Source organism: Malaclemys terrapin, chromosome 5, assembly GCF_027887155.1.
Source record: "Malaclemys terrapin pileata isolate rMalTer1 chromosome 5, rMalTer1.hap1, whole genome shotgun sequence".
Classification (NCBI taxonomy): Eukaryota; Metazoa; Chordata; order Testudines; family Emydidae; genus Malaclemys; species Malaclemys terrapin.
The window spans coordinates 21,040,674-21,054,960 of record NC_071509.1 but is presented as its reverse complement, the minus strand read 5'-3'; the positions used below and the strand labels follow the sequence as shown (position 1 = coordinate 21,054,960).

General features: G+C 38.6%; 1 protein-coding gene across 4 annotated transcripts in view; it reads right to left on the bottom strand.

Moving 5' to 3' along the window:
- Nucleotides 1–523: 523 nt before the first annotated feature.
- HTT (huntingtin) overlaps nt 524–14,287 on the bottom strand; it is a 209,579-nt gene continuing 195,815 nt past the window's right edge. For all 4 annotated transcript variants that reach the window (XM_054030679.1, XM_054030683.1, XM_054030681.1 and 1 more), the window contains 5 exons: nt 12,503–12,716; nt 12,201–12,306; nt 10,642–10,804; nt 8,271–8,431; nt 524–5,878 (listed from right to left, as the gene is read on the bottom strand). In XM_054030679.1, the coding sequence (XP_053886654.1) occupies nt 5,665–5,878; nt 8,271–8,431; nt 10,642–10,804; nt 12,201–12,306; nt 12,503–12,716 (858 nt within the window). In that variant the 3' untranslated portion in view covers nt 524–5,664. The remainder of the gene's footprint in view (nt 5,879–8,270; nt 8,432–10,641; nt 10,805–12,200; nt 12,307–12,502; nt 12,717–14,287) is intronic.

Genomic DNA, 14,287 nt, shown 5'->3' with positions numbered 1-14,287 from the left:
CAGTAGATAAAAACATCCTCATTTACAAATGCAGTTGTACACTTTTAAACTTTGTGTTTGGCTAGATTTTCTTTTGTTCTCCTCCAAAAGCTTTTGGGTTTGGTTTTACATGGGTACACACAAGAAAAGTAATCTGAATGAATTTTTAAAGTAGATTAGTTAAACTGCTGAATTCCATCTGAATTCTCAAAATGAGGTAAATTAGCACACTGGATTCAGCTGCACTGAGGCAAGTTTGTAGTGTAGACCTGCGCTGAGTGTCCCTGTGTAGGCAAGCCCTTATCCTTTAAGTTCTGGAAAGCATGTCTAGCAGAAAGAGTAAAAAAAATCTTCACTGTGTTCTTCCTTATTTAACATGTAAATAGTACTAGAGTTTACATGCAGCAGTGTAGAGTTCAAATGTTTTCACATTTTCTCAACACCCCCTACATTTGGATCAGTGTAGAGAGCATAATCACACATTTTTATTGCAGCCCATTAAAGTGTATTCAGAACTTATGTTTTAAATAAACAGAAAATCACATACAGCAACAATGTGTAATTTATTTTCTCTAATTTTAATGTGCAATATTTTCAGCAAACGTCTTTAAATTTAAACATACATCTAAAATTATATTCCTTCCTTTTACTCTGAATACAGCTACTGTTGGTGTTGGGGCTCCAAGCCTTGCTCATCATAGCCCTTAAACCATATGAGACAACATCATAGGACTGTATGGTATGCCGATTACCTTATCCTTCCTTTGTCAGCCTGGTCTAATTTGACATTATGTGTAGACAAAGACTGATGTGAATGATGACAAGTCCACACATAACATGCATGTGACAAAGCGGTACACGCATCCCTAAACTGTGTTTCCACAGCATTCATGTCCAGCTAACTTTAATAACTTGACATACCATAGAAGCTCTCCGGGTAGGAATGTTAGTAGTTTTTTTGAAGTTATTTAATGGATACTTTAAGGTAACAGGCACAAACATTTCCATCTGAATTCTCAAAATGAGGTAAATTAGCACCCTGGACTTCAGCACCCTTTCCAGATTCTTTGGTGCAGTGTTTATCCTAACAGTAGGTAGGCATCTCAGATTCTCAGTTTTACTACAGATAACTTTTTATTTAGAATAAAGGAATTACTTAAATACTTTCTTTGCTGTTTTATAACCTTAAAAATTGCCTTCTTTTTACTGTTACATACTGGTGCCAGTTTAAAAATATATCCTTGGTTATTCTCAGTTGGTTCCTGGTTTTAGTGCATAGTATTCTTGGGGTCTTTATAAGAAAACAAAACCTTATTTAACACAGTAACTCAGTTGCCCCCACAAAGAACCAATGTGTAAAACCCTGAATGACTAACCATCTCTTTAGACTGCTTATTGCTATATTTATTGCTCATTACACCTGAATGTTTCTTGCATTCAGGAGGCATGATACATGGATAGTGTTTAGTCATGACAGCTCTGAAATACCATATGAAGACTTAGAGTCTGCCCTTGAAGACTGCTCTTGGAGGAGTGCCTTTGCAGTGTTTTTGACACAACCTCCTTATTTGCTATACAAAGCCAACTGTAATTTAAAAGAGAATGACATGATGAAATGTTCTTAAAATAGAATTAAGAAATACTAGATTGGAATTCACTTTTAACCTGAAGGTTGACCATTCTTTTTCAAGTTTTACTGAAAGCTGCTCATTAGGTATTCACAGTTTTAATCAATGTTCATGTCAATTAGTGAGTCTCAGATTTTATCCTTTCAGGCTGAGAAGGGATTTTCTGCAATGGGAAGTAATATAATGTAGAATTCATGAGTACTGGGTGTTTGTATTTATTTTTTTGAGTGAGGGAGATATCCCAAAAGTGGGCACAAAGGACTAAAAAGAAGGAACTTTAATAAAACCTCAATTGACAGTCTTCAATTGCAAATAGAAATTATTTGCATTAATTCAACTTGTTTTAGTATCAAGTATAAGGTATTTCAAATGTCTCCTCTGTTGAAAGGAATAAAATAAAACTTCACTGAAAAGGAAGGAAGTTACTTTAGCCAAACTTTACTGATCAAGTGATATCTGCCTGATACTTTTTAAAAATTCAGAGGCAAGTAAGAGTCTCAAAAGAGGCAGCACTTTATGAAAAAAAGCAGGTCCTCTAGGTTAAACCTCATTCAGATTTCAATAAGTTATCAATTTGCTTGTTCACAGATGTGTTTTCTTAACTATGCTACAAACTATTTCAATACCCTCTAAATGAAAAATTTGATTTATCAATTCACATTATATGTATATAGAATATGTTAAATATTGCTTATTTTAGTTATTTGGGACACCGGATATACATCTAACTATTTATACCTCGGGTCTCAGTGAAAATCTCAGTTTAAATTTCCAAAACCAATTTGATGTCAAGCATGGATCTGTTTTTATGCTACTGGTAGCATATTAAAAAGGGAAACAGCTAATCTTGATCAAATATAAAAAAATCATAAACTGGAGTAACATCTTACAGATGGTAATTTAAAAAAAATCTAACCTTAAGATTTTTTTTAAATAGACACAGAAAACATGACCATGTGATATTCTGTTCTGCTGTAAGAGGCAGAAATTAAACCATAAAGCACAACGTAACTATTGATGGGTGTTACCAGAATTGTGTAGATATTAGTAGTTATTTTTACAAATACAAAAATGATAATTTTCATCCCAAAAGAAACAAAGGACAAAAATGTACATCAAAGGAAAGAAATGTTAAATTTTAGCCTTATAAATGTGTAATTACAAACTATGGAGAATAACAAGCCATGTCCCCTTCAAGACATTCATACATCTGAAAATGAATGTGTATTTGTATTCAGTTAATTATTCTGGGGAAGAAAAATCTAGAGATATTGAAGATCTACAGACAGCAAATCTGTTTTCTATGTATGACAAATTTTCATGGAGATAAGACCGACACACAACTATTCTGATTATCCTTGAATTTATCTGAAGTAAGACCTGGCTGCATCGCTTTTGGGTGACGGTCTGAAGTGGGAAACCTGAACATCCTATCAAATGCCAACAATAGTACTGACAAGAGGGAATTTATCACATGTTGAATAGAAATCCATTTCTGTCACATGTTGACTCCTTAGCTTAATATGCTCTTTTTATTGGCTGGAAAGTTTCTATGGCAAGTCTCAGCTGATTTGTTTGGAAAACTTCAGAAGTTGGGATGGCCAGCTGCCATCATCTGGAGGCATACTGACCAACCATGTGGTGGTTATTATGAGGTTAAAAATATGTAAGATTTATCTGTTCGTGAAACAGAAAGTATAGTGATCTATGGTTAAGATGTGACTACCAAATGCTTCAAAAATATATTAAAATCTATTTTAAATTTTGGAAAATAGCTTATAAAAATATCTTCACTTACAATATATCATACAAAAACTGACTGGTTTGTGGGTTTATAGTAGAAAACTATTATGGGGGGTTACAAAAGGGACTAGTGATCTATATTACCCTTAATTGCAATCTGAGGGCATTATAGCTCACTTCCCTAGCAAGTGGTCTCTTATCAGAACTGTAAAATTTCCAGTTTAACCAAAACCTTTAATAATATCTATTTTTTTAAACCCTTTCTGAACTTCAGTTTCTTTTTAAAAAAAGTCACCACAGTGCTGTGGCCCAAGAAAGAAGCAGCCGCCAACTCAGAGGGCAGAAATAACTCTCTAGATAATAAACTCTGTCGAACAGCTAGATAATGCAAAGTCTACAGTTATTTCTGCTGCCCATATCATCAGTTTCGTACCTATCATAAGAGGAAGTGACATCATTGGGCAATTCCTTTATAATCAAGTTATGGGCAAAAGCAACCATTTTTGGTCTAAGAATTGGAATTAGTTTAAATCCATGGGTTTAATAAATACAAATATACACATTTGTATACAGTAAATGTAGTCACATGTGTATAATTACATATACATTATATACACAAATACATACAGTATATGCTCCTCTTGATAACACTATTTAGATATTCTGAGTGTTACCAACAGGTGTTAATGAGAAAATGTAATGAGGTTAAATATAGCAATGTAGCTCAGAACCAAGGCATTGCTTTCCTATATTGAAGAATTATATCAGATACAGTTATCAGAAAAATACTGCCCTAGATTTCCCCACATGCAACCAACTAAAATCAAAGGCTTGCATGAGGCGTAAGCAGAATCTGGCCCTGTGTAGAATTGGAGAATTTTGGAATTTGTGGATGCTTATGCTGTGTTTGTGTATAAACATAATGTTGTAGACAACTAATAAAAGTGGCTGTATAATCTAACACTTTAGCCAGCCCCAAAGTAGACCACATTAGAATTCTGATTCTTAACTGTCAGCATAAATTTGCTTAGAGTAAAGTGAGTGGTTTATATCCAAATGACTCCATGGTTTCCATTAGTATCAATGAAAAAGCCAGATACTTATTGGCTACTGGGAACTTGCATCATTTTTCTCTCTCTAAAAAACAAAACAAAACAACAAAACCAAAAACAATCAAAAAAAACCCAACGCCTCTGTAGCAGGTGAGAGTAGCTGAGTATACAAAGTGCTAATCTAGGATATCTAGTTCCCGCTCCTTTACATCTCAAAATAAAGAAACTCAAAACAAGCTACAGTCAAATGGATCACAAAAATGCCTTCTTAACATAGCATCAACACAATCTAGCCTATATATTCCAGTTTTTAAAGTGTTAACCTACCAAAATGTGAAATATAGAACATAAAATGTAACCTGTACATTAAGATGGATTTAAAAAATGAACATGAACTTGAGCACACAATGAGAAAATGAGGACAATACAGATGTCAAGACAGTCAGTAGAGTGGCTTTTTGTTCATTTCAAATTACAGCACATCTCATGCACCACACATTTTACAATTTTACATACTTTACATGATATAGAAATATTTAAGTTAAAATTTCTTTTACTGATATATTGTACTCAAATTTTAAATCCTGAGAAGAAAAAAAGAAAAGTGTGGTTATGTATGTGCACTACATGTCCCATGCCACCAACACATACACCACAGTCAATTAAAAAGTCCAGAGAGAGAAGAATTGCATGCTGGAAGTGTTACTCCTGAAAACTGGTTTCTCATTTCTTTGTTTGGGAGAGACATTAGGAAACAATTTCTGATCTATACTACCTCACAGTGTGTGTGTGTATATATATATATATATATGTACATAAACTATAAAGATTTGTAATGACTGCAAACTTGCACTGAGAGAGTATTTCTGTCAGAGTTTCGATACCAGATGCAACACGGTGACTTAAGTTGAACATCAGGAAGAAGAGTAATACCTGGCTTTCCTGCATAAAGTATTTGCCCATATATTTTACAGTTAGTAATTCAGCCTCAAGTTAGTCCCAAACATTACATAAAACATATACATATTTCCATTTAGCACAGCTACCCACTGCTAATAAGAATGTTCCTATTACACCTTTCACGTGATTCTCTGTGGTGCAGAGTGCTTCTCCTTGCAAACAAGCATGAAGTATAAAACTGACAGATGCAGATTCATTGCAGAAGCAAATCCCAGCTGCTTTCTGCATCTTTATATTTCTCTAAACATTCATACCAGATTCCAAATCAAGCCACCGAGTTTCATTAACCAACATCACGATGTTCAGCATGCTGTGATCTTGTGAACATTTTGCAAGCAAGTTAGTAGGCGATGATATGGGCTTCCTGGCGATGCCACCATCTCAAACACAGACTGGAAGGCCCTTCGATCTAGTTCCTCATCTATCTGGTGTCTGTAAAAGTCTATGGCCACCAAACAGAAGAGGTTAATGTCCACTTGCTCCGATTTTCCCATTCTGCTGATAATATGTGGAAGACTGAGAAAGTAGTTAAGGGTATAATAATGAGGTAAGAGACAAACTTTAAAGTTTTACACAAAAATATCACTGACTTAAAAAGCATTCCCAGATAAAGTAAGTATTTTTGCTTTACTACTATGTAACTGTAAATGCAAGATATCTGCAGGTAGCAATTAAACTGCCATTGCAGAAGCTTTATTTCTTAGTTATATTTCTCTGAATAACTATGCAACTTCCCCATTATTGTTAGCTTAAAATGAGTTGGTAGGAATACTTTCCACTTGTTAGATTATAGATTAGGAGAAACAAACCCCCATCAGCAACACAGTTCTGCACTGCTTAAAGATAAACAGAACTGCCGATGCACAGAGCCACAAAAATAATCATCAAGGAAATGTAAAACATAATGGAGACATTTCCATTTTTAGACTGTTTATCAAATGTCATATTCAGGGCTGGTTTTCCTGAGCAGCAGTTCTTTTTAAGGTGAGAAGATTTTTTTTTTTTTTTTTAAATTACACATTCATTGGGCAATGCCACTGCATCCTTCAATTCATTGTTCCAACTATTTTGGGGAATGTTATCCTATTGCCAGTTAAAAATTATTGTGATTTGCTGCCTTGCAGAGGAATGTTTGTCAAATACAATTTTGTGGGGAGAGGTGGGGGAAAGACAGAGCTGTAAGGAGGGGAAAGCATGTAGCTGAGGACGTTCTTTCGAGAGTGTTTTACCCTAGAGCAGGGGGTGGGCAAACTCTGGCCGGCTGCACGGCCGCCTGGTGCTCCTCCTCAGTCCTCCGCCCCCGTTCCCCATGCTCCTGCCACACGCATTGCCTGCCTGCTCCTCTGCCCCCGCAGTGCAGTGCAGCCCCTCCCCCCCTGCAGGGGGGTGCGCCAGTGCTGAGCTGCCCGAGTGCCCGGCCCTGGGGCCCCCTATTGTTGGGGGGCCCCGTGTCAGGGCATCCTGTGCTCACTTGTAAATCTGCCCCTGAGCTGCACTGCCCGGCTGGAGCCAGCCATGCCGCTGCGCTGCTGGCACGGCAAGCTGAGGCTGTGGGGGAGGGAGGACAGCAGGGGAGGGGTCAGGGCCGGCCGGGATGGCTCCAAGGCCTGTAGTTTGCCCACCTCTGCCCTAGAGCATGGCACAATGCTTATGACTGATTTTTAAAAGGAAAATGATAAAAAGCCACCTTGAAAATATCTGGTAAAAAGTTCTAAACGTTATAGGATCGTTAATCATTTGTTCCCTGCAATAAATCACTTCTCAATGTCTCACAATTCTTTATATTAAAAGCTTACACCACTAAAAGAAAAAGATTTTCCATAGTAATGTAGGGGTTGAGATGCAAGACTCCCCTTAAAATATATGTAAGCGATATGGCTGAACCTGACATACTGCTAAAAAATTCACCCTTATCTGATATTTAAATAATTGACAGTTTACATCTGATAGTAAAATTACAAACCATTATGGTACCAGTGTTGAACTATTACAGCTTGTACCAACTGGCATCCACTCTTGGCAATTCAAACAACTGAGTTGTAGATTAAGACCAGAAGGGACCACCATGACCATCTAGTCCAGTGGTTCCCAAACTGGGGTTTGTGAAATGTTACAGGAGCCCCTAGACTGACAGCTAGGCAGATCAAAGCAAGCATATCTATCACACTGAAGAGATTTAAACGTCAAGGCTCCTTATGAGAAATGGAAAGGGAGGTGGATATTTTTTGCTGTTTTTAAAATTAAATAGGCAGCTAGTATTGTTTTTAAAATTATGAAGAACAAGTTTAAGCTTTGTTGTAACGTGAGTTGTTTGCCTGGACTGCTCAAGACCTGAATGCTTGTGTAGGAAGAACGCTTTGAGCTGGCTTCTTAAATACAAGCTATGAAAGTGAGATCTTGGAAGAGTGCTGCCGTTTTCATAATGTAATAAAAATACTGTAATGATAAATAATTAATAACAGTGTGTAATAAGCATGTCATAAAAACAAATTTTATATTTCCAAGATCACTGAGTTTATAATTTATACTCAGGTAAAGGAGAAAATCCCTGGAAATATTCATTTTTAGGAGGAGGTTCGTGAGACTTGACATTTTTGGGGAAAGGGGTTCACAGAGGTTGCTAAAGTTTGGGAACCACTGATCTAGTCTGATCTGCTGCATAATACAAGTAATACATTTTAAGCCAGTAATTGTATATTAACTACTGAATAGACACGGAGAATGAACTATGTCATCACTTTTGGAAGTGGCCCCACTTGGTGAAATCTGATGCCCTGGCAGGGCATTGTGGAGAAGTACTGCTGCCTATGGTGTACTTGTTAGATATATGAAGGGAGGATTTCAGTTTCCAGTGTTATCAATCCACTTTACAGAAGTGCTAAACCCACATAAAAACGGTTTAGGATACATTGCTGAAACCCACTGAGTGGTGGAAGCACTGACAAAAAAACAGGAAAGACTCCACATTGCCATTGCAACAGGCGTTCTCTGTGTGAAGTTGGAGAGAGAGAGCATCACCCAATCACGGACCATTGGTGACTGTCCAGTGGTATGTAGTGTCTGAAAAACCTGCAAAAATTATAATAAATATTTCATGTGGGAAAAGACGCTAGAACACTAATGGCCAGACATAAAACATACTGCAAACATGTAAGCCTAGATGAGTGTCCTGCTACTCCAAACTCTATAGGCATTTTACCCACTAAGATGGGTGATTCAAGCAAGCATAAGAATATTTATTAAATCTTTATGATATTAGATGTGGCAGTCAGATTTTAGTAGACAGGCTGTCAGTCAAAAATGTTCATTACGTACATGAGATTGCTTACAAAATTCCATTTGGGTACATTGTGACAGATAGCTGTATCTAAATATAATTAAAATAGCACATTAAACATCTGAGCCTTCAATTGTGTGTGATTAATTTCTACTTCAGATGTTGGGGAAACAGATCCCAAGAGATTATGCCAAACAGCATATCCAGACTAGTGTTACAACTGAGGGGGCTATTCTTCCCAACCCATCTCAAATGATCTGAGACACTTCAGGGTGCCCTACCCAGTTATACGTAGATTCATAACTGTCTACTTTCTGTTCACTGATTTGCTAAGTGCCAGTTTAGTCATGTAATTCTATGACCATGGATTTTGCCCTCTTTGGAATGTCATAGTACATCTAAACTTTTAAATGGGATCTAGAACAAGACTTGCATACAAACTACAGTAACTCCTCACTTAACTTTGTAGTTATGTTCCTGAAAAACGTGACTTTAAATGAAACTATGTTAAGTGAATCCAATTTCCCTATAAGAATTAATGTAAATGGGGGTGGGGGGGGGTGTTAGGTTCCAGGGAAAATTTTTTTTGCCAGACAAAAGGCATTATATACATTTTAAACAAGCAATTTAATACAGGTATAAGTTTTAAACAATTTTAAAGAAACAATTTAATACTACAATCATCATTGCTGAGTATGAAGCAATGGGGGGTGCCCCCACCTTACCCCACACAGGCACAGCCCACTGGCACTGCAGACAATGAGGCAGGCAAAGAGGAGGAAGGTGCCGTAGGCTAGGAGAAGCACATTGCGCAGCAGCAGCTGCTACTTCCCCTACTGTGCAAGCACCGGGGCGGGGGACTCAACCCTCAGCCCCCCCACTCCACCCCTTCCTCCAACCCCCCACCCTTAATCCGCCTCTTCTCCCCCCACATCTCCTCCCCCTTTACTCCGAGCGTGCGTCCTCGCTCCTGCCTCCTGAGCGCAGGCTCCCACCCCCCGTCTCCTGCCCACTGCAATCAGCTGGTTTGCGGCATTCAGGAGGCAGGGGAGGGAGGGGGAGCCTGCACGCCGAGTCCTCGTTCCTCCCCCCTCCCTCCTGAATGCCGCAAACCAGCTGATTGCCACGGGCAGGAGGCGGGGGAAGCAGAGGGAAGGGGGTGCTGCGTAGGGGAGCTGATAGGGGGCTGCCAGCTGTGAACAAAGCAGGCAGCCAAATGACTTTATAGCGGCACATAGCACAACTTTAAACGAGCACATTCTGTAATGGAGCAGGGATGTCAGATCGAAAGGACGTTAAGCGAGAGGACGTTAAGTGGGGAGTTACTTATTGACAAATTGACAAATCAGGTAAAGTTGATTCTCTATCATGAACAGGCCTCTTTCCCTCACTCCTCAACAGGGTATAACATGAATAAGAGTGTATAAACCTTTTCTTTGATTTCCTGGCTCTTAAAATAAAATTTCCCCTGCTTTCTGTTATGAATTCAGTATTGTAGGAATGTAGTCTTCTCTGAATTTTAGTATTTCAGAATTACAGGTTTTATTTATTTCAACTTGTGCAAGTAAATGTGAGAAAACAAAACATGTTCAGGTCTATCTTTGGAATTTCTAATTTCGCTCTTCAGTGTACTAGCACAAGCATGTAGTTTGTTTACTAAAACAGCCACATGCAGGTTTATTTTGCTAGTCACTTTTATGAAGCTCTGCACCAGAATTATATGTATTGTGTCATGAAATTTAGCATGAACGGCATTAAAAAAAAATCAGAAAAAATTTGCCTTTTTCACATATTCAGGTCAATGTCACAAATGGAATTTTCAAATGTCAGTAATGGATATCTTCAGAAGTGAAAAGGTTTAAAATAATTTTTGCCAGATTATATGCTTGACATAATACCAGTAATAGTACATTTGCCAGGAGTCCTAGTTACTGACTTCAAGGAGTGAACAGCCTTGCACCAAAAGTATATTTATGAAAAATCAATTTAAAAAATACACTACCTTATAAACTACTGTGGCCATGAATTGTGGGTATGGCTGCTGGTTGGATAAAAATTCTCCAATAACTTTGTTCATTACATCCTGTGGAGGGAAAAAGTCATCTAGGAACTGAGGGAGAATCCGTGCCACTACTCTAGCTTCAAAAGGAAATCCTTTCCGGATCCTAAAACAAAAAAGAGAATGAATATATTTGACCATTTTAATTCAGTAGAACATTCCTGCTGATTTAGTCCCTAGGAAATTTTCCCCACTGTTTTTCTAGAGTCAAGAGGAATAGGAGAGGAATTCTTTTTTTATATGTAGATAGACCTGCGGGCTCTTCAGCATTGAGATCTAACACTGACCCAACTGACAATCCAGTTCTTCAACAGCTGTATGACATTTAACTTTTGACTGCTAATGGGTTTATTTTTTTAAATGATAGGTTGGGACTAAGTGAAGCTCTAGAAAAAAAAAACCAAGAACAAACTAACTCTACACCCGAGTGTACCACACTATGTCTGAGATGCATGCTAAAAAGATGGTGTGTCTGTGCATTTGGGGGAATGCATTAGCATTGTTGGCAATCTGAAAAAGAAAATTCACAAGTAAATTTTTTTCATTTTCATCCATACCATCTCTGCTGGTTGAACAAAAAGGAAATAGCAAGAAGAATGTTATGTTAGGGATGGAGAGAAACAGAGCTAGATGGCAAGGAAATGAAGGTCATTTTCTTTAAGGATACTTTTAATGAGGAACCAACAACTGGAGTCTCTTCTGGTCAAAGGCTGCATCTGTTGATGCTTGCAGATCAAGCTCATGGTGTCTTGGGAAAAGCAGATATGAACTACCACACCACTGATTTCCTCTGCAAAGATATGCTCTCTCTGCTTCATGAGGGTTGAGCTTGTGGAGTGCTCCATAATGCCTTTCAGGACTGACTTATGAAATCTTAAAAGGCGGTATTTTCTAAAGCATTTAGCATTGTTGTAACTGTACCCACTGAAGTCAGAGGTATAACTCCCATTGAAGTTAATGGGAACAGTTAAATTATTGCTGAATGTTTTTTATAAAAGAAAAGTATACTTTTTAATAGTTCTTGCAGTTCACATACTCATAACCCTCAAAATGGGCATTCCAACCCTTCGGTGATTACTTTATGCAGCCAGAGTCAAAACTACGATTTTCATCATGACTGTGGAAATGAAATTTTTCTGACTACATTATAAGTGTCAATAAATAGGATTATAGTATTGTTAATGCTTACTTTGTTATGATCATTGAAATATTTTACACAAGTAATCACCGTATGTGCTGAGGCATGTATTTTAGGTAACTAGAGGTATTTGTTTTGTATAACGTTTAATGTTTCCTATTTACATTCTTGCACGTCTGTGTTGGACTCAACTGCTGTAATGACATTGCTGTGTACATTATTGGTAAAGTATTTTTAATCAACAGCACAGTAACTATCAACAATGACATTTTAAAATCATGAACAGAATAGTGACCAACAAATTGAGCCAATGCCAAAATGTAGGCTTTTATTCCAGTTTATGCTGCAAGTTTTGTTTTCTTACCTATCAAAAAGAACAGACACCCGTTCCATAGCTACAATAACAGACTCGCTGTCTGGAGCTGTGGGATTTGCATCTGTTGCACGACTTGGGCTGATTTTCTCTTTTCCTAAGCAGAAAAAAAGATATCTTGTAATAAGTTCACTATGGGAATACAGGTATAACTGAAAAAAATTTATTTCTGTCAGTAAGCTGTAAACATTTGTTTAATTTTCTGGAAAGTGCTCTAGAGGAGCTAGGTATTAGTCTACTAAAAAGATGTACTTAAAACACAGAGCATAAATAATTGACTAATAAATCCACACCTGTATACATGCAAGTCAGCATTAACCCCAAGGCTGCCATTGCTCTGTGGGGGCTGTGTATGTTCACTCTGTCAACACTTAGTTTAACTAAAGATTCACTATCCAGTCTAGAAAGTTGCTCTGAAAGAAGGAGTCGCTCTAATCCTCTGAGGACGCAATGGTAAATAATGGATGGAGTTGATTCATCACTTCCAGACACCATTACGCCACAGACCTGAAATAAGCAAGAAAGAAATCTAAGAAACAATTGATTGTATTTAACTAAACTCCGATACCAATATATCAGAAAACTACTAATGCACAATTGTAACAAGGAGAACTGATTTAATCTCCTCAATCAAATCCCTTCCGGGGGGGGGGGGGGGGGGAGGAGAGAGAGGGTACTCATCATACTGTAACTTGAGTTCTTTGAGATGTTTTCTTCCTATGGGTGCTCCACTATAGGATGCGTGGCTACCCTTGACTGGAGAATATAAAGCAGTATTCGAGGGTCCATCCCTGCACAGAGCAACACCCTGTGCCTACAAATGAGAGCCCAAAAGATGGCCTGGACCCACCACCACTCAGTTCCTTCTTGACTGTGAAGCAGAGCCACCACAGACAAGAAAAAGGAAGGCGGGAAACAGAGGACCCAGAGGGACAAAACATCTTGAAGGACTCAAGTTACTGAAGGTAAGTAACCTCTCCTCCTTCTTTGAGTATGTCGTCCCTATGGATGCTCTGCTGTGGGAAGCGGGTGCTGAGGAGGCAAGTCCAAGAAGACTGCAACACCAAAGGTAGTATCATACCTGGAAACATACCATCCCTGGAGCGTATGTAGGCAGATCTCTTGGAGACATGAGGCTTTGGCTAAAACATTGGTAGGTGGATCTCTTGATTAATATTATTCCAAAGAGACCTTAGGGAAGAAATGAGGATGGGGATACAGTGTAACCTTATCTCTACAGAAAGTAGTAAATGACAGGTCTGCCATACAAGCACTGAATGAAATTATGGCTGTAAGGAACAAAGTCCTGAGGGAGAGGTGGAGGAAAGAACATGTATGTAGGTTCAAAGGAGGGTTTCCTCAGCACAGGATCCAGGAGAGTAGATGCCCTCGTCCAAGATGTAAAATTGTTTCTTAGAGGGAGGAGCAGATGATGATATTGTAAAAAAGGGGTGGTCTCTTTTTGGAGATCTAGATCTCCTCCTCTGAAAGTCCAAAGGTCTGAGAAAAGTTTGCTGAGAATGGTACTGACACTGTATAGAGAGCACTGTGATGTTTGGAACTAAACTGTTTCTCTGTTGCAGGAATGTAAATTCCCAGAGACCTTAAATTTGACCTCAAGTCCCTCAGGGTGTGGAGGGAGAAGTCTGTAAGCACTGAGGAGCTTGGTCCTTCAAAGGGAAGGTCTTCAATCATATTCTGCACTTCTCTTGGGAGGCCAGAAGACTAGAGCTAGGATGCTCTCTGCATATCTAAAGCCATAGCTAAGGCTCTAGAAGCCATGTCTACAGCATCTAAGGGTACATCTACACTACAGCGGGGAGTCGATTTAAGATACGCAAATTCAGCTACGTGAATAGCGTAGCTGAATTCGACGTATTGCAGCCGACTTACTCCGTTGTGAGGACGGCGGCAAAATCGACTTCTGCCGCTTTTTGTCGGCGGCGCTTACTACCACCTCCGCTGGTGGAGTTAGAGCGCCGATTCGGGGATCGATTGTCGCGTCCTGACGGGACGCGATAAATCGATCCCCGAGAGGTCGATTTCTACCCGCCGATTCAGGCGGGTAGTATAGACCA